Source organism: Musca autumnalis, unplaced genomic scaffold (assembly GCF_047663935.1).
Source record: "Musca autumnalis isolate F117 unplaced genomic scaffold, ASM4766393v1 scaffold_4, whole genome shotgun sequence".
NCBI classification, from domain to species: domain Eukaryota; kingdom Metazoa; phylum Arthropoda; class Insecta; order Diptera; family Muscidae; genus Musca; species Musca autumnalis.
The window spans coordinates 135,657,766-135,679,864 of NW_027411977.1; the positions used below are offsets into that span (position 1 = coordinate 135,657,766).

Consider the following 22,099-nt stretch of genomic DNA (forward strand, 5'->3'; position numbering starts at 1 on the left):
GGACATAAACTTGGAAATAAAAAGTTGTGAAATTGGGGAAAGAGAATAAATTCCGCACGGAATTTTTATTCATTATTGCCTTGTTTGTAATTTTGTCCTTAAACTAAATTATCTTAACATTATCTACTTCTTTTTGGTAGTAAATTTTGCAAAATTCTTGTTTACTTCTTTCATATCTTTATTTTTGAACAATAAAATGAACTTATTACTATCCGTTACTACCGACAGTTGGTGGAGTTATTAAAGGTAAAGCATCAGGTATAGCCGCTGCATAAATATGTGAAATATTTTGTTTCGGTGGTAAACTTTTACGATTGTCCACAACACCAAAAGCTTTCAGAGTATATAACAAATATTCTAAAACATAGAAATCATCGGGTGATATATAATGAAATGATATCGCTAGAGGGGAACAGCAGGATACATTCTGAAAAGAAGAAAATGCTCATGGTTAAGGCAATTCAGATTTAACTGATCATATTCACCTTTTCGGGTTCGTGATAAACCCATTTCGTGTACCACTCTGTATTTGATACGGGTAGGACATAATCCGGTGGTAATGGTATAAACCTCTCTAAACCATTTTCATCCCTCGAATCACCAGCAATGACACCAATATTTTCCATACAAATTCCCAGCTGTTGATCTTCGGCTATTGTCATGTATTTGCACCGACGACTATTATCGTAGGCTTCGGTAGCGAATTTTTCCAATGCTCTTTTACTCATAACATAACCAGCACCACCGGACATATAACCCTGCAAGTAAGTATTTTTGTCAAATATGTATGTATTTGTTTAAAATTTAAATCGGATTTGTCTTTAAAGCCTTACTTGTCGTATATATCTGTTAAATTTGCAACCAAAATATATTGGTATATCTGGGGAATATTGATGTAAGAAATACCGAAGATTTTCCATTATCACATATCTAAAAATGTATGCAAATTAGGGAATATATATTAAAATCGGAGACTAATATCAATCATTCTTTTAATTGGTTAAGATTTAAGATTTATATGTGTGCTACTTGTGAAAATTAAAGTTAACAAGTAATAAGTATATAATTAAAAAAAAATTAAGTAACAGTGTTTTATTTATAAATGCACTTAAAAGTAGAAAATAATTTTTCATGATGGAATCTCTCAAATAAAACGCTTGCCGTTCAATATTGTCACAATTTTTAATTTAAATGCAAGCGTTTTATTTGAGAGATTCCACCATGAAAAATTATTTTCTACTTTTAAGTGCATTTATAAATAAAACACTGTTACTTAATTTTTTTTTAATTATATACTTATTTTCCAGTTTTTAGTGCATTTAAAAATAGAACACTGAAACTTATTAATTTTATAATTATTTTTAATTTTTTTGTAAATACATTTTTAAGATTTTCAATTTTATTTGTATATACTTGAGATTATAAATGATATTTAATGATGGGCTTACATTTATTAATTAAATGTATAATGTTAGTAAAAATTGATTTAGGTTGGTGGTTTCTCATCCTATTGATATCAGTTAACGCGTCGTTATTGCATGGCTTCTTTCCTGTTAGTTTCGAGCAATCCAGTTCTTCTATTCTTAATCCATCCAGCGATCTTACACGACTGAATGCCACATAACCAATTTAGGCCGAAAATGTAGATACAAACTTTAAAATGCCTGAAATTGGGTGGTACCATTTATAGGGGCTATATCAAAACCTGGGAACTCGAAATCAAAGTTACAGCCATTTCGGCCCAAAAATTAAGACATAAAACACTTGAGATCGGGTGGAGCCGTAATATGGGGGCTATACCAACACCTAGACCTATGTCACAATTTTTGGTGGAGAAATTTCTGTACCACTGGGATCTCCAAATGCCAAGTTACACGCAATCTATATATATAAAATTGAAATTTGTTTGTCTGTTTGTTTGTGCCTTATAGACTCGAAAACCGCTGAACAGATCTTACTGAAATGTTAAGGGTACATTGCTACATGGCCTGGAATGAAAATAGGCTATATCATATTTTGAAATTTCGCGTTGATCTGTAGATATAGCATCAAAACCGGAGGTACCTCCAAAAGAATTAGATTTTGTATGCAAATATCTTTAGAACTATTACAGATACAATCTCCAAATTTTGTATGTGTGACGGAATTTGGTGTAGAAATAAATTTACTAAATTTTATTCAAATCGGTTCAGATTTGGTTATAGCTCCCACATACATATATTTTCGGCCGATTTCCTTATTTTATGTACCAAACATGCTATTTATGTCCAATTTCAATGAAATTTGGAATGTGTGACGGAATTTGTTTTAGAAATAAATGTGCCAAATTATATCGAGTTTGGTTCAGATTTGGATATAGCTCCCATCTACATATATTTTCGGCCGATTTCCTTATTTTATGCACCATTTATGCTGAAATTTAGAATGTGTGATGGATATTGGCCTAGAAATATATGTGCCAATTTATTTTGAAATCGGTTCAGATTTGGATATAGCTCCTATATATATTTTCTGCCTATTTCATGTATTTTATGCACCAAGCACGCTACATATGTCCAATTTCACTGAAATTTGGAATGTGTTACAAAACTTGGTCTAGAAATAAATGGGCCAAATTATATCGAAATCGGTTTAGATTTGATATAGCTCCCATATATATTTTCGGCCGATTTTCCGCATTTGATGCACCAAACACTGTATATATGTCCACTTTCGCTGAAATTTGGAATGTGTAACGTAGTTTTGTCTAGACATAAATGTGCCGAATTATATCGAAATCGGTTCAGAATTGGATATAGCTCCAATATATATTTTCGGCCGATTTTCCACATTTGATGCACCAAACACGCTATATATGTCCAGTTTCGCTGAAATTTGGAGGGTCTGACGGAATTTGTTCTAGAAATAAATGTGCTAAATTATATAGTGATCGGTTCAGATTTGAATATAGCTCCCATATATGTTTTCGGCCGATTTCCTGTATTTTATGCACCAAGCACGCTATATATGTCCAATTTCGCTGAAAATTGGAATGTGTTACAGAACTTGGTCTAGAAATAAATCTGCCAAATTATATCGAAATCGGTTCAGATTTGGATATAGCTCCTGTATATATTTTCGTCCGATTTCCTGTATTTTATGCAAAAATATATATGAAGGAGTTGCCAGATCGAAACAAAATTTAGCATGTGTTCATAACAGAGATGGAAGTTTCCAAAATACTTAACTTTTTTCTGTTTATACCGCGCTTTTTGTGCTAGGCTAAGAAGTTTCCGAACTGCCCTCGGGCAGCGCGGTATAAACAGAAAAAAGTTAAGTATTTTGGAAACTTCCATCTCTGTTATGAACACATGTTCAATTTTGTTTCGTTCTGGCAACTCCTTCATATAGAAACAGGTGTTCAAAAAAGACGCATCCGCAATTTTTTTACAATGGAAAAATTAGAAATGCGTGCTGTCATTAAATATTTACATAAAAAATGTTTATCGGGACAAGAAATTCATAATGATATGGTGAATGTGTTAGGTAAAAGTGCTCCTTCATATGCAACAGTAAAAAATTGGGTTGCTGAATTTAAACGTGGTCGTACAAGTATTGAAGATGAACCACGTAGTGGACGTCCGAAAACAGCAACAACAACAAAAATTGTAGCCAAAGTGCATGATATGGTATTGAATGATCGACGAATAAAAGTGCGTGAAATTGCTAATATCATGGGCATCTCAAATGATCGAGTCCATTTAATTTTGCATGAAGAACTACAGATGAAAAAGCTTTCTGCAAGATGGGTGCCGCATTTGTTAACAGTCGATCAAAAACGCATAAGAATGAACATTTCTCAAGCTTGTTTGGATCGTTTTAAGCGAAATAAAATGGATTTTAAGCGTCGTTTCATAACTGTTGATGAGACATGGATCCACCACTATACTCCAGAGACAAAAGAACAATCCAACTAATGGACTGAAGCTGGAGGAAGTGCCCCAAAGAAGGCAAAAACAATTCAATCGGCTGGTAAGGTTATGGCAACGGTTTTTTGGGACTTCAAAGGTATTTTATTGATTGACTATCTGCAAAAGGGTAAAACAATTAATTCAGAGTACTATTGCAACCTTTTGGATCAATTAAATGTACAAATTCGAGAAAAACGTCCTGGCTTACAACACAAAAAAATAATTTTTCATCAAGACAACGCACCAGCGCACAAGAGTGTTTTAACAATGGCTAAAATCAACGAATTCAAGTACGAGTTGCTTGACCACCCACCTTATTCTCCTGATTTAGCTCCCAGTGACTTTTACTTGTTCCCAAATCTAAAAAAATTCCTTGCTGGCAAGCGTTTTACCTCAAATGAAAATGCAATTACAGTTGTAAACCACTATTTTGAAGACCTTGAGGAAAACTATTTTAATCAAGGGATAGAATTGCTAGAAAAGCGTTGGACTAAGTGTATTGAAGTTTCAGAAGATTATATTGAAAAATAAAAATATTTTTGAAAAACTAACTATTCTCTTTCATTGATAGGTTAAGAAGTTTCCGAACCGCCCTCCTATGTAGGTCCACGTTTTGTGGCAGCTCCAATAACGCGACTTTTCATCTTAAGCAATTTTAAAGGTATTGGTCCCATGTAACAATCAAATAGGTTGTAATTTGGCATTTCTATTTCACAAAAAAACTGTCTATATAAGGCCACTTTGGTTATAGCCTCCCATGTATCGATAGCAACCGATATCAGGTATTTTATAGTTTTTATACCCTCAGCATTTATGCTAACATTCATTCGGCCAAAATGTGCCTCATCGAAATAATGGTTTTAGGCTTCAAGTATGTTTCAGACAATTTGGAGTCGATTTAGCAATGTCAGGCTGGCTGGAGCGCACGTTAATTTTTGAACGGATTAACCGATTTGGTCCAAAATTTGGCTGTCGTAATATTTTGCCAAACTAATGTTATGTTCGAAGATCGGTCCACTTTTTTACAACCTCATAACCTTGTATAATAGCGTGATGAGTTTCTACATAAGATTACGTAAAATCTTAATTATAAGGTGATTCGAGAAAAATGATCACGCACAAAGTCATTTAATTTTTTTTTTTTTGTTTAAACGTTAGTTTAGTGATTAATAAGCAAAATTTTTTGAGAAAAAATGTCAAAAAGTCATAACTTTAATGCGCACGATAACTCTCGAAGGAATAGACTGATTTCGCCCATACTTTGCACATCGTAATATTTCCACCAGGCATTCGAATATGGATAATATCGGTTTACTTTTTCGAGTACTTCCCACACAGAATTACGGAAAGGTGGGTTTTAAGACCTCCTCTCAAATCGTTTTAATTTTTGTTTTAAGAACTTGTATTCGCTGCCCTCAATTACGACGATACAATTTTTTTCAGGGACAAGTCCATACTTTCTGAGAAATGGCCCTACAGCTCTAGAAACCCGCTATGGCACCATGTATAATAGTAGAGCGCACTAACGGATAAACCGATTGGATCCAAAATTTGACAGTCATAATATTTTGCCCAAACTTAAATCAATTTCTAAGATGGACAATATCTGTCCACTGCTTTTGATACCCCTCCCCCTCCACCACCAAAAAAGTTCAAAAAATTTCGGTGAAATGGTGCCCACGATAACTCTCGAAGTCGGTTACCGATTTGGTCCATACTAGATCAGATTGGAATATAGACTGTACATGTTACCTCCTTCGGGTACCTCCCACACAAAATTTCGGAAAAGTGCTGTTTAGATTGCACTCAAGACCCCTATTACGTACCATACTTCTTGAGAAAATGACCAGAAAGCTGTAAAAAACTTCTGCGGCCACCATCTTCGAAATTCGCCTGATATATTACGATATGCTAAGTGTGGACCAACGCAGTATTCGGCTAGAAAGTTGTTGTGCGCACCAGTCATTACGGTTACTGGCCGTAGGGATTTTGTACAGCTTTCGGGTTATTTTCTCAAGAAGTATGGACTTACAACTCAAAAAACTTGTACCATCGTAATCCGAAATTTTGTTTGGGAGTTACCCGAAGGAGTTGACATATATTGTCCATATTATAACCTGATCTATGTCTCCTAGAAATATCACGATGTCCAAAATATGGACCAAATCGGTTGCTGCCTTCGAGAGTTATCGTGCGCACCATTTTAGTGAAAAGTTTTGAACTGTTGTTGGTACCTAAGGGAGTGGGCCGATATGACCCATCTTAGAACTTGATTTAAGTTTGTGCAAAATATTACGACTGCCAAATTTTGGGATCGAATTGGTTTTTCCGTTGGAGAGTTATCGTACGCTGCATCCACTACATATGATGCCTAAGAGGGTTTTTTACAGTTTTCGGACCATTTTCTCAGGAAGTATGGATTTGCCCCTGAACAAACTTGCACCGTCGTAATAGGGGCAGCGAATACCAATTGTAACAATAGAAATCAAAACTATTCGAGAGGAGGTCTTAAACTGCACTTTTCCGAAATTTTATGTGAGAAGTGCCTTAAGGAGTGGACCGATATAGTCCATATACGAACTTTATCTATGTCTGGTAGAAGTATAACGATGTGCAAAGTATCTTTATCGAATGCATAGCTTTTGCGAAAACTATTTTAACTTTTGGACCAAATCGGTTAATCCGTTCGAGAGCCAGACAGACAGATGGACGGAGATTGCTAAATAGACTCCAAATTGTCTGAAACACATTTCGCTCAAACATACTTGGGGTCTAAAACAGAGCCGACCATAGGAATACGAACAAAACAAATGCATGTGTGAATGTGTGAGTGAAAAAAGCAACAACCAAATGATGTTTTTTTGTTTGCAAAGACTACTCAGTGGGATCGCTGAGTACACCGTCTGATCGGCCCTGGTCTAAAACCATTATTTCGTCCGTATGAAGGTGTATATACCCTCGTTAGTATAAATGCTGAGGGTATAAAATGCTTTTATTGGTCTACCTAAATAAATGAGAGTGTTCTAGCTGATTATTTCAATGCCTGAATGATCTGTAGTGGGATTCTCTCAATTTAAATACAGTTACATCTGCTTTGGCTGTTGCAAAACATTAGTGTCGCGCAAAAAATATAAACAGAGAGAAATCTGTTTTTAAATCATTTCAATACAAACTTTATGATTAATCGGGCCTCCTTAATGAAGCGAAAAGCACATTTGTATGTATGCGAGTATTTTGATGAAAATATAGGAACATGAGAGGAGACAGGCAGGAGTTGCATTCATCGTAGTACACATCTAAATAAACTATTCTTAAATATTAAATAGTTATTTTGCAGTTTATTAAAAAACGTAAGAATTTTGTTAAACCGCTAAAGTGGGTTTGAGAAATTTAAGCAACCATTTGCGGTTTTCGCAAAAAAAGAAATGAACTTTAAACTCGAAATACATAAGTGGGCAACCACAATGCTTTGTTAAATATATTGACATACGTATGTATGTACGTATATATTTATTTATGCATTTAAATAATAAATCTGCATAATTTACATATGTGTGTGTATAAGAAAAAAGTCAAATGCCGCTTTAATATTGATGACATGGTTTTAGTTTAATGCACTAAAAATACGTAATGTTATAATATCGATCTGGATAACACGCACACATTATTTATTTTTAAACATTATTATTAAATAAATAAATAAGTCCTAAACAGAGAAAATATTGTAAAGATAACTTAAATTTCCACCTTTCCAATCCAAAAATTGATATTTTATTTATTTATTTTAGACATGAAGCGTTCGGCGGTGGAATTTTCTTTATTTTTTGGACCTGTAGATGTCCACAGCCAACGGAACTGGGTGGAACCTATCGATTTGCATTCACTTTCCTGAGATAAAATATCAATTTTTGGATTGGAAATGTATAAATTTGAGTTACCTTTCGTTTCGGACTCATTAAACTATCAAATTCGACTTTTTTTGTAGTTTTATTGTAGTCTAAAATATTTTGAATATAATTCATTATAAACAAGTAAAAAAGTATCAGTCGGCTTTGCCGACAGAGATATACCCTCAGCCTGTGTATATTGAAACAATTTTTTTCCAAAAAAACGCATGTATTTAGGGAGTTTTAAGAATTTTGGGCGTTTGAACTGACAAAAATGTTGATTAGGATTTAATATCAAAAGTTTTGCGGAGAAGATACTAAAAAAAATGGATCTCCAGCCACTACATATGGTACCATAGGGTTTTTTTTAGAACTTCAGGGATGTTTGCTCTAGAAGTATGAACTTGCCCCTGAAACAACTTTTACCATCGCAATTGAGGCAGCAATGCAAGTTGCTTCAACAAAAATCAAAGTGATTCGAAAGCAGGTCTTAAAGTGAACATGTATCCGAAATTTTGAGTGGGAGGTACCGGATGGAGTGGACAAATATAGTCCATATTTGAACCTGATCTATATCTGGTAGATATATTAGGATGTGTAAAGTATAGACCAATTCGGCCACTCTCTTCAAGAGTTATCGTACGCACAATTTTTCCGAACATTTTTGAACTTTTGTGGGGGAGGTACCTCAAGGAGTGGACCGATATGGCTTATCTTCGAACTTAAACTATGTTTGGACAAAATATTACTAAGGCCAAACTTTGGACCGAATCGGCAGACCTGTTCGAGAGTTATTTTGCCCTCCAACCTCCTCACACGGTGTCATAGGGGTTTTTTGCAACTTTCAGGCTATTTTCTCAGGAAGTATGGACTTGCCCCTGATGAAACTTATACCGTCGTATGGAGGGCAGTGAATACAAGTTGCTAAAGCAAAAATCAAAGCGATTCGAGAGATGTTCCTAAATTGAACTTTTCCAAAATTTTGTGTGGGAGGTACCCGACGGAGCGGACCGATTGAGTCCATATTACAACCTGATCAAAGTCTGGTACACGCTCCACGATGGGCAAAGTATGGACCAAATCGGTTACACCCTTCAAGAGTTATCGTGCGTACAAATTTTCCGAACATTTTCGAACTTTTGTGGGGGAGGTACCGGAAGGAGTGGACCGATATAGCTCATCTTCGAACTTAAACTAAGTTTGGACAAAATATTACGAAATCCAAAATTTGAACCGAATCGGTTCATCCCTTCGAGAGTTATCGTGCGCTCCAGCCAGCCAGACAGACAGACAGACGGACGGACATTGCTCAATCGACTCCAAATTGTCTGAAACACATTTCGTCCAAACATACTTGGGGTCTAAAACCATTATTTCGATGAGGCACATTTTGCCCGTATGAAAGTGTATATACCCTTCATAGCCTAAAGGCTGAGGGTATAAAAATTGACTTTATAAATTGTTTCTACCGATTTCTTCATAAGAATATTTTATGGAGCTCTAAGCATCGATTTTCATCAATTTTTAAGAACCTAATACTTATTTTTTGCGCAATATTTATTGGCAATCAACACTCACGTCTTTTTTTTTATAACTAGCAAAATGCCCGCTACTTCGTATGCGGAAATGGAAGAATATACAAATAAACAATACTTTATATGAAAATGGTGAACACTAACAATTTTGATGCATCAATACCTATTTTAATTGACATTTAATATCATTTAAATGCCGTTCGTACACCTTTAGTTCGAATTTCAAAAAAAAACCTTGTCGCATCCTTGACTCAACATTGTAAATTTCAGTCCACGTTTCATTATAACGGTACGGGTAGTTTTAAAATTGTATCCACGTTTTCCAACCGAAGTAGCTGTAATTTCGGAATTTGTGATATCAAAATGTATTTCCGTGACCTCCATACCTAATTTCTCCATACCTCCATACCTAAATACTAACATAGAACCTAATACAAAAATTCGAAATTTCAGCTATATCTCTGTATGCAACACGTTTCCAACCGAAGTAGCTGTAATTTCGGAATTTGTGATATCAAAATGTATTTCCGTGACCTCCATACCTAATTTCTCCATACCTCCATACCTAAATACTAACATAGAACCTAATACAAAAATTCGAAATTTCAGCTATATCTCTGTATGCAACACCAAAACGGTACCAAATATAGTACTTATAATATGTAATAGTTTCAAAAATTACATCCCTATATTACAAACTATAACGAAACAACGATACCCATTTACTGCTCTATCTGATCTCCTAAAACCAAATTTAATGAATTTCCAAAACATCTTTCTTATCTCCACTCTATGCCCCAACTGCTATCTTCAGGATTGTAGCTCGATGCGTTGACCAAATCCAAATTTTATAACGTTAAGTAGAGTTTAGTACTTTTGGTACACATATGAACGAATTTCAAAGTTTACTTAAATCCTCTACTCCAACAGTAATCTTAATTCCAAATTTCAGTACCATTTAGTAAGTTTTCGTTACCTAATAGTAAGTATGTCCCATATCATTTCAAACATCAAAGATCCTCATTTCAGAATTTGTACGCGTTAAAAACTCCTTATATTATCGTTTATGCAATAACAAAGACGTACCAAATTTAGTACTTTTCGTACACGTGGGTATTAAAAAACCGTTTATACCAACCGCGATTCTCATTTCCAGCACAATCAAACCCAATTATAGTACTACTATACATATAAATACATAAGAACGAATTTCCGAAACCTCCTCCTAAAATTTCAAAAAATTCCTGCCAACCCATTTACACAATAACAAATTATATCAAATTCTATACCTTTTAGTACTTTTTATAGTATGCATTTCCACCCCACATACCAACAGTGACTCTAAGAACAAAGTTTAGAATTCCACCTGTTCCTGCACCCGATACAACATTTAGACCTCTTTAGTACTTTTCGTAAATATACCAATGTTACACACCAATATTCACCCTAACTCCAAAAATACAGATTCCAGTTCCGTCACTACACCCAACACCGAATTGAGTACCATTTAGTACTTTTCGTAAACTTATGGTTCGTATTTTGTCAACCACATGTCTCAACCCTACACTGATAATTATACAAAATAACAACAGTAATCTTGATTACAATTAGTACTCTTGGTACCCATAAGTACGATTTTCCAAAACTACCACAAATCTACACTCCAACTGTAATCTTAATTCCAAATTTCAGGATACCAGCTATATTCGTTCACCCAAATCCAAATTGTACCAAATTTAGTACCGTTTAGTACTTTCCGTACCTATAAGTACGAATTTCCAAAACAACCTCAATCCTACACTCCAACAGTAATCTTAATTCAAAATTTCCCAAATTTCAGGTTTCCAGCTCTGTCCTTTCACCCAAATCCAAAGTGTATCAAATTTAGTACCATTTACGAAAAGTATTTTGTACCCGAAAGTACGAATTTCCAAAACTTCCTCAATCCTACAGTCTAACAGTAATCTTAATTCCAAATTTCAGGATTCCAGCTTTATCCGTTCACCCAAATACAAATTGTTACAAATGTAGTACTATTTAGTACTTTTCGTACCCATAATTATGAATTTCCAAATCTTTTTCAATCCTTCACTCCAACAGTAACCTTAGCTCCAAATGCCATGTTTCCAGGCCTATCCGTCCAATCAATTCCTAATTGTACCAAATATAGTACCATTTACTACTTTTCGTACACATAAGTACGAATTTCCAAAACTAACCATATATCTCAATCCTACACTGCAACAGTAATCTTAATCCCAAATTTCAGGTTTCCAGCTTTGTCCGTTCACCCAAATCCAAAGTGTACCAAATTTCCTCAATCCTACAGTCCAATAGTAATCTTAATTCCAAATTTCAGGATTCCAGCTCTATTTGTTCACCCAAATACAAATTGTAACAAATGTAGTACCCATAATTACGAATTTCCAAATCTTCAATCCTACACCCCAACAGTAACCTTAACTCCAAATGTCAGGTCTCCAGGCCTATCCGTTCAATCAATTTCAAATTGTACCAAATTTACTACCATTTAGTACTTTTCGTACGCATAGGTATGAATTTCCAAAACTACCCATATATCAATCCTACTCTGCAACAGTAATCTTAATTCCAAATTTCAGGTTTCCAGCTCTATCCGTTTACCCAAATCCAAATTGTACTAAATTTAGTACCATTTAGTATTTTTCGTACACATGAGTACACACTTCATAAACCATTTCCTTTTATAATCACCACTTCCCAACCTTCATTTCCATACCAAATTCCAAGTTTCTAGCTAACTCCGTTCAAAATATACAATTGGTACTAAATTTAGTACTTTTCGTACACTTATAGGTCGAATTTCCAAAAACACTTTGGTAAATCTTTCTAAAGCTCCACCAGTGACCATCATTCCAAATTTCAGAATTCTAGCTCTTCCCGTTTGCCCAATACAAAGGGTACCATATTTAGTACCTTTAATACTTTTCGTACCCTTCTAGGTTGAATTTCTAAAAACCCAGTCTTATCTCACCCCTACACACCAACAGCAACCCACAGTCAAAATTTCAGCTTTCTAGCTTCAGCGGTTTCGTCTGGGCGATGATATGCCAGTCAGTCAATCACTCACACAGTCATCACTAAGCTCTTTTATATGTATAGATTATAAATGGTTTTTTGTTAAGGTTTATTACATCTGATAAAGGATTTGTGTAAATTCTTCTATCCTGGTGAACCATTAACACATGTTAATATTTTGACATTTTTTCATAAAGCCAGTAAAAAGTGCCGTTATAACGCATATGTGAAACATGTTAGGTATTGAAAATATCGGCTACTATATACTCTACATGTCCACAAAAATATATTTATTTTCACTTCACAATCTTACGCCCTTTTTCGTAATTTGGGAAAATTTGACTCTTGTTTTTGACTCCCTTACTGGTAACCAGTAAGGAAAGGATCAAAGACGGGCAATGCCTACTATAATCAAACTATTTTTTCACGTAGAGCACTTTTTACCACGAGAAAAGAATTAATTTTTACTATTCCCAAATTACCGAATAGTAACAATTAATTAAACACCACCGAAATATGTGGTGTCCGGATTATCGAGATTATTCTGTATATATGGGAGCAATATCTAAATCTGAACAGATTTCAATATAATTGGCAAACTTTTATCTAGACCAAATTCGGCCACACATTCCTAATTTCATCAAAATTGGTGCACCAAATATTTCGGGCGAAAATATATACGATAGTTAAATCCAAATCTAAACAGAATCTTACCAAAATTAATAGGGCGAGGCCAAAAAATGATCTTCTCCAATTTTCAGGCAAATCTGACAATAAATGCGACCCAATGCCTAAAGCGACACAGAAAGTGAATCTATGCAGATCACCAAAATTAACTAAGGGTCTATTCGTTTCCTTTTGCATTGTGTGGGGTATTAAAATATGGTTATATCATTCTTTTTATTTTTAAACTATGCAAAAATATAAAATTTAATAAAATATGAAAAAATGTATATAAAACAAAATTTAATGTTTTCTTTGTTTTAATATGTTGCATATTCAGTTTTCTTCGAAACGTATTTTTGTCCAAATCAGAATTTTCGTATCTCTTTTAATAAAAAATATGCGAAATAATTGGAGTCCAAAGGAGAAACTGCTATGCGTAAAATTAAAAAAAAAACGTAACTTTAAATCCCGCGTGAATTTAATTTTTTATACGACGGATCTAATAATCCCTTCCGCATTCGAATCTATCCACTAAAAAGGTGGATATAGATACCTTGGAAAATCTGCAAAAATATATATTGATAAATCCGCGTACTAAATGTTTTGACTTAAATGGAATCCTTTATATATACTGTTAGTGAATAAAAATAAAAACAACTCGCCAAAATTGTTTTTTTTTCAATCTCTCAGAAGAAACCAGTATTTTTTTGTTTTATAAAATGCAGATATTAGACCTTTGGCAAAACTTTCTTTCTGTGTGGAAGCTTTATCCGTGAACAGCGGAGAATAAACCGCGAAAAATACACGCAACAAGTTCAAAGAAGGCTTATGATTTTATAGAGATTGTGCAAATAAATTGCATATTGTAGCAACAGCAAAAGAGAAGAAATTACACTGTGCAATACTGAAAATGCAAACAACTTCTAGTGGGCATTTTCTGAAAGTACATATTAAGACTACAAAACCCCTAGTTGGGTTTCGTGTTTTTAGATCGGGTTTGGATTTTATGGCCTCATCTATATCGGGCTACAAACGACCCTTTTTTCGCATTTGGCGCATCAAAATTGATAAAATATAGGACAGATTACATAATTTTTGGAATTATGGTCTGTAACTGTCAAACTATTGAGAGTTGAACTAAGTAGCCTTTCGCAAATATGTTCCAAATAATGTCCTCAGCAATTCTTCAGAACATTCTGAAACTGTAAAACACTTATTTCAAATTTGTTTAGGCGGTATTTCATATCATACTTTCTACAAAACATATTTCAAACAACGTTCACATAGGCTGTTTATTCTCATATTTGAAATTTCAATGTATTGTTGAAATATTTATCAAATTTTCGTTGAATAAAATAGGTAAAAAAACTTTTTAAGTTAAACGGTTTTATGTTAAACATACATTGCAATGTTTAAGATAAATGTACTAAAAACCAAAAAATAATAAAATAGATACAGTCGTGGGAAATATAAAAATATGCATAGACTCGACTAAAATAAAACCGTTGGGCACGTCAATTGTCTACAATCGTTGATTAAAATGTTCGTTTTGTAATGTTACACTATAATAAGGCAGTTGTTCAACCGACAGCGATGGACGTGTGATAAGTAGGGATAGAATGTGCAAACAACCTAGCGAGTTTTAGGGTTTCATAGTGGTGATCGAGTAGTACTTTGTCGATTAAAGACAAACTACGAGCAGTAAAACGATTCCTCCCTCGCCAGCCAGCAGTGTGAATGCCCAACGATAAACTAGTTGAAACATCTCTTTTATTTACATGGAGTGTATAACTATTGGAATTTCCATGAGCAAGAAAACAGTAAGTAATTTCCTCACCGTCTGCGGGCCAACTGCCTAACTACGAATTAAACGATTCTTCTATCGCACATTAAGTCGATAATTTGTAGACAATGGACGTGCCCCATGGTTTTATTTTAGTCTAGTCTATGCATATTTTTATAATTCCCACGACTATATCTATTTTATTATTTTTTTGGTTTTTAGTACATTTATCTTAAACATTGCAATGTATGTTTAACATAAAACCGTTTAACTTAAAGAGTTTTTTTACCTATTTTTATTTTCTAGTTTTTAGTTTTTATTTCGCATTCTGTTTAATTCATTTAGTGCTTCATTATTGCATGGTTTCTTGCCCGTTAGTTTATTGCAGTCCAACTCCTCTATACGTAATCACTGCAAAGATCTTACTCTACTAAGAGCCATGTAGGCTTGACCTTCTTCAAACAGTTTCGCACCTAAGTATACGACTGCGTGATCCACAGTGCACACTGGTCCCAACCTGCGACAAAAATCGAAAAATCGATATCAGCAAATCTCTGCGACAATTCAGCAAATTATCTCTAAACATATTATATTTTAATATTCCAGCACTGTTTTTGTAATTTATAACGGTATTTAACAAGACAAAACAGAAGAAGTTGACATTTACATATGTTCTCTTAAAAACTTTAGAAACATCAGTAAGGTTGTGACATATTACAATGCAAGTAACTCAAAATTGAAAGGATAAAATTACTTTTTTCGAAATGGAAGTTTGAGTACACGGTTTTCTAATTACTTTTGCATAAAATTTTGTACACATTATTCGCATAAAATGTGCTGGAAATCACATTTTTTATAATACTTTTTTGTGGATTTTTGTTTCCAAGTCCTAAAAATTGAAGTTGAGTTTTACTAACTTCGCCATCCTTCGCCACTCTCCAAATTTGTTGAAGAATGTTCGAAATAGTGTCAAGTTTACAAAAAATTTGGTTCCAGCTGCATATATTTGCGCTTTCGTGCGTGACATTAAAAATACTGACGATGCCTCTGGTCGTTTTAGCGAATATGCCGTATTACTGTATGCTCAGTTTCTTCTTTGTTTTGTGTTTTAATTGTTTGCTTTGAGTTTTTTCTTTAATAATTTAGACATTTTTGTTTTGGGATCTACTTATGAGTGTATTTTTTACATTTGTATATTTTTGATATATGTATGATGCTACATATAAAATGAAAAACAAGTATAAATGTAAAGTTCGGTCTCACCGAACTTTATTATATCCCCTACCATGAAATATTCTGACCTCAAATGGAATAATTTGTTTCCTTTGCTGTCCACGATACCAGTCGGAGACGTTTTTTGACCACTAAGAGCTCCAAATAGCAAATTAAAACCAATTTGAACGGAAATTTAGATAACAACTTCAAAATAAATGAAATAAGGAGGTACCCTAATATGAGGGCTATACCGAAACCTGGACCTAAGACCACAATTTTTGGCGCAGAAGGTTTTTGATCATTGAGAACTCCAAATTGCAAATTACAACCAATTCGGGCCCAAAATGTTGATAAAATCTACAAAATACCTGAAATCGGGAGGTACCATAATATGAAGGCTATACCGAAACCTGGACCTAAGCGCACAATTTTTGGTGCCGAAGGTTTTTGACCATTGCGAACCCCAAATACCAAAGTACAGCCAATTAGGGCCGAAAATGTAGATAAAACCTTCAAAATACCTGAAATCGGGTGGTACCGCTACATGGGGGCTATAGGAAAAACTGGACCCATATTGATGATTTTTTGGCTAAGGTATTTTTTACTTATTTTTAGCATATACTGAAAAAATTAGATTGATCCGACGATTATAAATATTTTTGTCGCACCTTCCCATACAAGTGGAACCACTGTGCAGTGCTGCCCTGCATTTTATGTATTGTAGAAGCCCATGATAGTATTAAAGGCAACATTCTTCTTTCAGCCGTCCCGTAATTGTACTTAGCTGGAAACTGTATGGCTTTCGAGTGTATAAGAAGTACTGTATAGTGCACTGTATTCTTCTTTTCAAGCCCTTTTATTTGATACCTATATTGGTGGGATTGATAAAAAAAATTGTTATCAGCCATTTGGTAGCGGCGGCCATCTTAGATTTCAATTTTGCATAGTAAATTGTATTCTACTTGTTGAGACCTTTCATTTTATATCCATGTTGATGGGATTGATAAAACCAAAGTTATCCGCCATTTTGTAGAGGCCGCCATCTTGGATTTTAATTTTATATAGTACATTGTATTCTACTGGTTGAGCACTTTCATTTGATACCCATATTGATGGGATTGATAAAACCTACGTTATCCGCCATTTTGTAGCGGCCGCCATCTTGGATTTAAATTTTTTATAATATATATTGTATTCTGCTTGTTGAGCCCTTTCATTTGATACCCATATTTATGGGATTAATAAAACATAAATTATCCGCCATTTTGTAGCGGCGGCCATCTTGAATTTATAATATAGAGAAATTTTACAACAATGATATGTTCTAAAGAGTTGTGTATTATATTCCAGCGAATATTTTTCCCAAAGATAACATTAAGAAAAATTTGACGGTTTTGGAGATACGCTGCGAAATATATACACGGAAATTTTGGATATATTATAAAATTTTAGGCAATAAATGATGTTATTCGTGTTCAATATATTTCCAAATACATTCTTCTCGTTCTTATCTACAAGTTTGCTGCGGATGTTATGGAAAGATTCGTATTGGTTTCAAAGATATAGCCCCGTTTTTCTTTATAAAGTCAATATTTAGCCATGTTTACATAGTGCCATAAAATCCGAACCCGATCTAACAAAACAAAACCCAAAGAGGGTTTTTATCTATTGCGTCTGTACTTTCATAAAAACCGCATTTGAAATTGTTTGCACAAAGTTACTTTGAAAATGTTGCACAGTGTTATTGTTGAAATATTATTTCAAATACTTTTTTTTGTGGTTTGAGTAGAAAAATTAGAAAAAATATTTGGGAGTTCTCCAAATTTTTCGCTAAAATGTCATACAATAATTAATGTATACTGCTAAAACTTCATCGAGAAATATGCCATCGTTTACCATCACGAAAGCTTAGTGATAACTTATAAGGATAATAAATTAAGAGTTATATTGAAATTACAATCATTCAAAAAATGTGAAAATTAAAAAGCCTGTTATTCGCGAATTAGTTCAAATCAGTTGATGCGCATCCGATTTTGGATGCAGCGAATCAATCTACTTCTATAGTTGTGCATATTTCCATATTTTGGCCAACGTGTGCCGTCAGTTGCATCACACAATGCAAAAAACCTTAAAGTGGGTAAAAGTCGGGCAATGTGCATACGATTTTCATGCGCATCCGTTAAAAGTAGCACCCAGTAGCATATAAAGGATGCAATTTATGTTAACAAATTTTAAAGAAAATGGGGGTTTAGTACGCGAATTTGTCAAAATATATTTTTGCTCATTTTTCTATTTTCAAGGTATCTGTATCCAACGTTTCCGGTTTATTAAAAAAAAAAAATTAGAAAACCAGAAATTCAGAATCAATTTTAGGTGGATGCAGTGGATATATCAAAAAATCATACACTACATACATGTTGCCAATGGAGCATTCTTTGAATCTTGCTTTGGGCATAGATCTATAAAATGTAAGGTTAAACCAGAAAACGGAAGGGAACAAAAAAATCCTGTTGACTTCAACCTATTTTAGAATATGTTAAGAATTCTGAAAGGGTGAAACTCGGATTCATCGATTGTAAAACAGTTTTTGGTTTTTACCACATACAGATGAGGTAGTGTAGAGGATCACATAATCGACCTCGACCAAAACATCTTTCTTAATTATCAACAATAATCACAAACGAAATATACTCTATAGAGCTTTGTGATCTAGGTCATAAATATTATTTTGTCAATGCACATTTAGCTTTATTTTTGTAAAATAACCGGTTCTTCAGCGTTCTGGTTTAATTATAAACAAAAGACCAAAACATTTCTCAAGACAATACAAGAAATCTTAGCTCGAGCAATATTAAATATATTATTAAACTTAACAACTTACGTATCATCGTCGGCCTTTAGAAACCAATCGGCATCATCCAAATGATTGTCATAGATGTACTTAAGTGCCATTTTTGTTTTAAACCATAAATATTCACGACCCTCGATAACAGGGAGCGGTATTGTTTGCAAAATTTCATCCTCTTCTGAACTGATAAATAGTAATTTATTGCATCTGCGTCCCCAAGTGTTGCGAATGTGTATAGCTTTGGTCAGATGATTGCTGGGATTTGTAACAACCCAACAAAGGACCCGGGTTGTGTTAAATAAATATTCCAACACATCTGTAACGTTATTAACATTTTCGACTGTATTGTTGACATCTTCTTGTGTGAACGTCTTTCTTTCAGGCGATATGTTTAACGGGTCACAAGTGAACGTTGAATGCGTATTCATCCACATAAGGGTGTAATAAGTGCCTATGCTAAAACCGATAATAACTAAGGTTAAATTACGAAATATGGTAGTTATTGAGTCACTTTTCGGTTTTATTGTTGCAGATTTGTTCATTATTCCAAGTAACCGAAATTGAAATCAACAGTCATGTCTTCTTTTGTTTACATCTACTTTCTCCGAATTTCACCTCCACAATGTGTTTTAAAATTATTTCTGTTCACAACGAGTTTTAATTTAAAATGCCAAACCTCGTATACAGATGTCTGCAAAACATTTTAGTTTGAATACAAATTTTTATTTAAGTCTTAGATTTGTTTATATAAACCAGAAATATTCCGCAAAAATGAGAATTTCACATATTGTTAATGGGCCAGTTATTAAATAAATAAACTGTTATTAAATAACACTGTGCAACACTGGAAAATACATATTGGGACTACAAAATCCCTTGTTGGGTTTTGTCTTGGTTTGGATTTTATGGCGCCATCTAAGTCGGGGTAAAACGAGCATTTTTCCCATTTCTGGAATTCTGGTCACTAGCAGCTAAAATGTTGGGAGTTGAACCAAGTAATCTTTCGCAAAATTGTCCAAATAATGTGCCCAGGGAATTTTTAAAAACACTCTGGAACTCCACAATGCTTATTTCACGTTGTTTAAGCGGTATTTCATATCATGCCTTCTAAAAAACATTTATTTCAAACAATGTTCATTAGAGTTATGACTGGACAGCGGAATTTTATGCAACCCCTATTTTTGGTCCGATTCATGTCAGATTTTGGGGTTGGGCATATTTTTGACTTCTGATTAAATTGCAATCGAAACATATGACATATGCAAAATTATACATATTACATACATATTTTCGTATACAACAAATATTTCAATAATAGGTACAAAAATGTTTGTATGTACAATTTTTCTGTTTAAAATTCTCTGCAGACAAGCCAATAAAAAAGAGAAATGTATAACCACAGCCTCAACCTTCAAAATACCGAAAATCGGAAGGTATCGTTCTATGGAAGCTATATGAAGGCCTGAACCTAAACCGACAAATTTTAGGTTTGAAAGTTGTTTATCCACAAGGAAGACTTAATACCAAATTTCAGCCATTTCGGTGGAATACTGAGGCCACAACCTTCAAAATACCGAAAATCGGAAGGTACCGTACTATGGGGGCTATATCAAGACGTGGACGTATACCGACAAATTTCAGGTGGAAAGTTTTATACCCCCAAGAAGACTTAATACCAAAATTTACCCATTTCGGAGGGATATTGAGGCCACAATCTTATTAATACCAGAAATCCGGAGGTACGTTCTATGGGGGCTATATGAAGACGTGGACCTATACCGACAAATTTTGAGGTGGAAAGTTTAATACCTCCAAGGAAGACTTAAACCAAATATCAGCCATTTCAGACATTTCAACATTCAAAATACCAGAATTCCGGTGGTACTGTTTTATGGGGGCTATATGAAGACGTGGACCTATACCGACGACTTTCAGTTGGAAAGTTTTATACCTCCAAGGAAGACTTTGTACCAAATTTCAGCCATTTCGGAGGGATATTGAGGCCACAACTTTCAAAATACCAGAAATCCGGAGGTACCGTTCAATGGAGGCTATATGAAGACGTGAACCTATACCGAGAAATTTCAGGTGGAAAGTTTTATACCCCCAACGAAGACTAAATACCAAATTTCAGACATTTCGGTGGAATACTGAGGCCACAACCTTCAAAATACCGAAAATCGGAAGGTACCGTACTATGGGGGCTATATCAAGACGTGGACGTATACCGACAAATTTCAGGTGGAAAGTTTTATACTCCCAACGTAGACTTTATACAAAATGTCAGTCATTTAAGTATGATGTTGAGGCCACAACCTTCAAAATATCGGAAATCGGGAGGTACCGTTCTATGGGGGCTATATGAAGACGTGGACCCATGCGGACAAATGTTCATACAGGCAGTTAATTGTCATACTAGCAGACCCCGGTCCGCGTTGCTGGGACGTCGTAATAAGTTTCAATGATAACTTTTTGTGGACGTTATTCTTGACAATTCAAAAATAGGTATTTTCTACCTCACTTCTTCGATCCGAGGAGGATTTAAAATTTATCAACAGATTTTGTCTGTAACCTTTCTTTTCTCTTACGGACTTTGTCGGATTTTTCGCCCATTGATTCTGTTTAGGATTTGTTATCGTCCATGTCTCCTGCCTTTATCCTAAAGTTAAAAAAATGGTTAAGTCTAATTCCTCCGCTTATTAAAACTTATATGTTTTAGTTTTTCATGGCTGATGGACCGTTGAACCTCACCGTTTAAGGAAATTTGTAAATATATCGTTTTTCTAGATCGGCGGCGCAACCACCGTTGTCTCGAAAATTAATTTGCAAGCCAATGCACTCATAAGTTTAGTAAATATAGCGATTGTAAAACGATAGGCCCCCGAAATTTGTCTACAAATATATAGCATTTTGGACCACGGGATATTCCCGAACATTTTCTGAAAATTTCATGAAATTAAGTTCAGTAGTTTTGAAAAAATAATGTATTGAAACGAGTGGACGTGGTCATCAGCTTTCAAGATACAACATATTTAAAACAAGTGAGCGTGGTCCGGTATTTTGGCTCCAAATATGTACCTAGGGTACACACAACCCTATTGCCTCCCAAAATTTATGCAGAAACTGATAGAATCGTAAGTTTGGCTTATACATATAGC

General features: G+C 34.4%; 1 protein-coding gene across 1 annotated transcript; it reads right to left on the bottom strand.

The window, feature by feature from the left end:
* Positions 1 to 208: 208 nt before the first annotated feature.
* On the bottom strand, positions 209 to 19,057 carry LOC141403079 (glycoprotein-N-acetylgalactosamine 3-beta-galactosyltransferase 1-like). The gene is made up of 4 exons (XM_073985245.1): positions 18,975 to 19,057; positions 834 to 930; positions 486 to 758; positions 209 to 427 (listed from the first exon to the last, which is right to left on the bottom strand). The coding sequence occupies exons 1-4, from the start codon at positions 19,043 to 19,045 to the stop codon at positions 209 to 211; spliced, it is 660 nt and encodes a 219-aa protein (XP_073841346.1). The 5' UTR covers positions 19,046 to 19,057.
* Between the last annotated feature and the right edge of the window lie 3,042 nt (positions 19,058 to 22,099).

Bases quoted from the DNA above. Each gene is read 5' to 3' on its own strand.
- LOC141403079 (XM_073985245.1), bottom strand. From the start codon at position 19,045: ATGGCACTTAAGTACATCTATGACAATCATTTGGATGATGCCGATTGG. The intron at 759-833 runs GTAAGGCTTTAA...ACTTACTTGCAG, and splicing joins TTAACAGATATATACGACAA to GGTTATATGTCCGGTGGTGC. The intron at 428-485 runs GTGAATATGATC...TCTTCTTTTCAG, and splicing joins TTTATCACGAACCCGAAAAG to AATGTATCCTGCTGTTCCCC.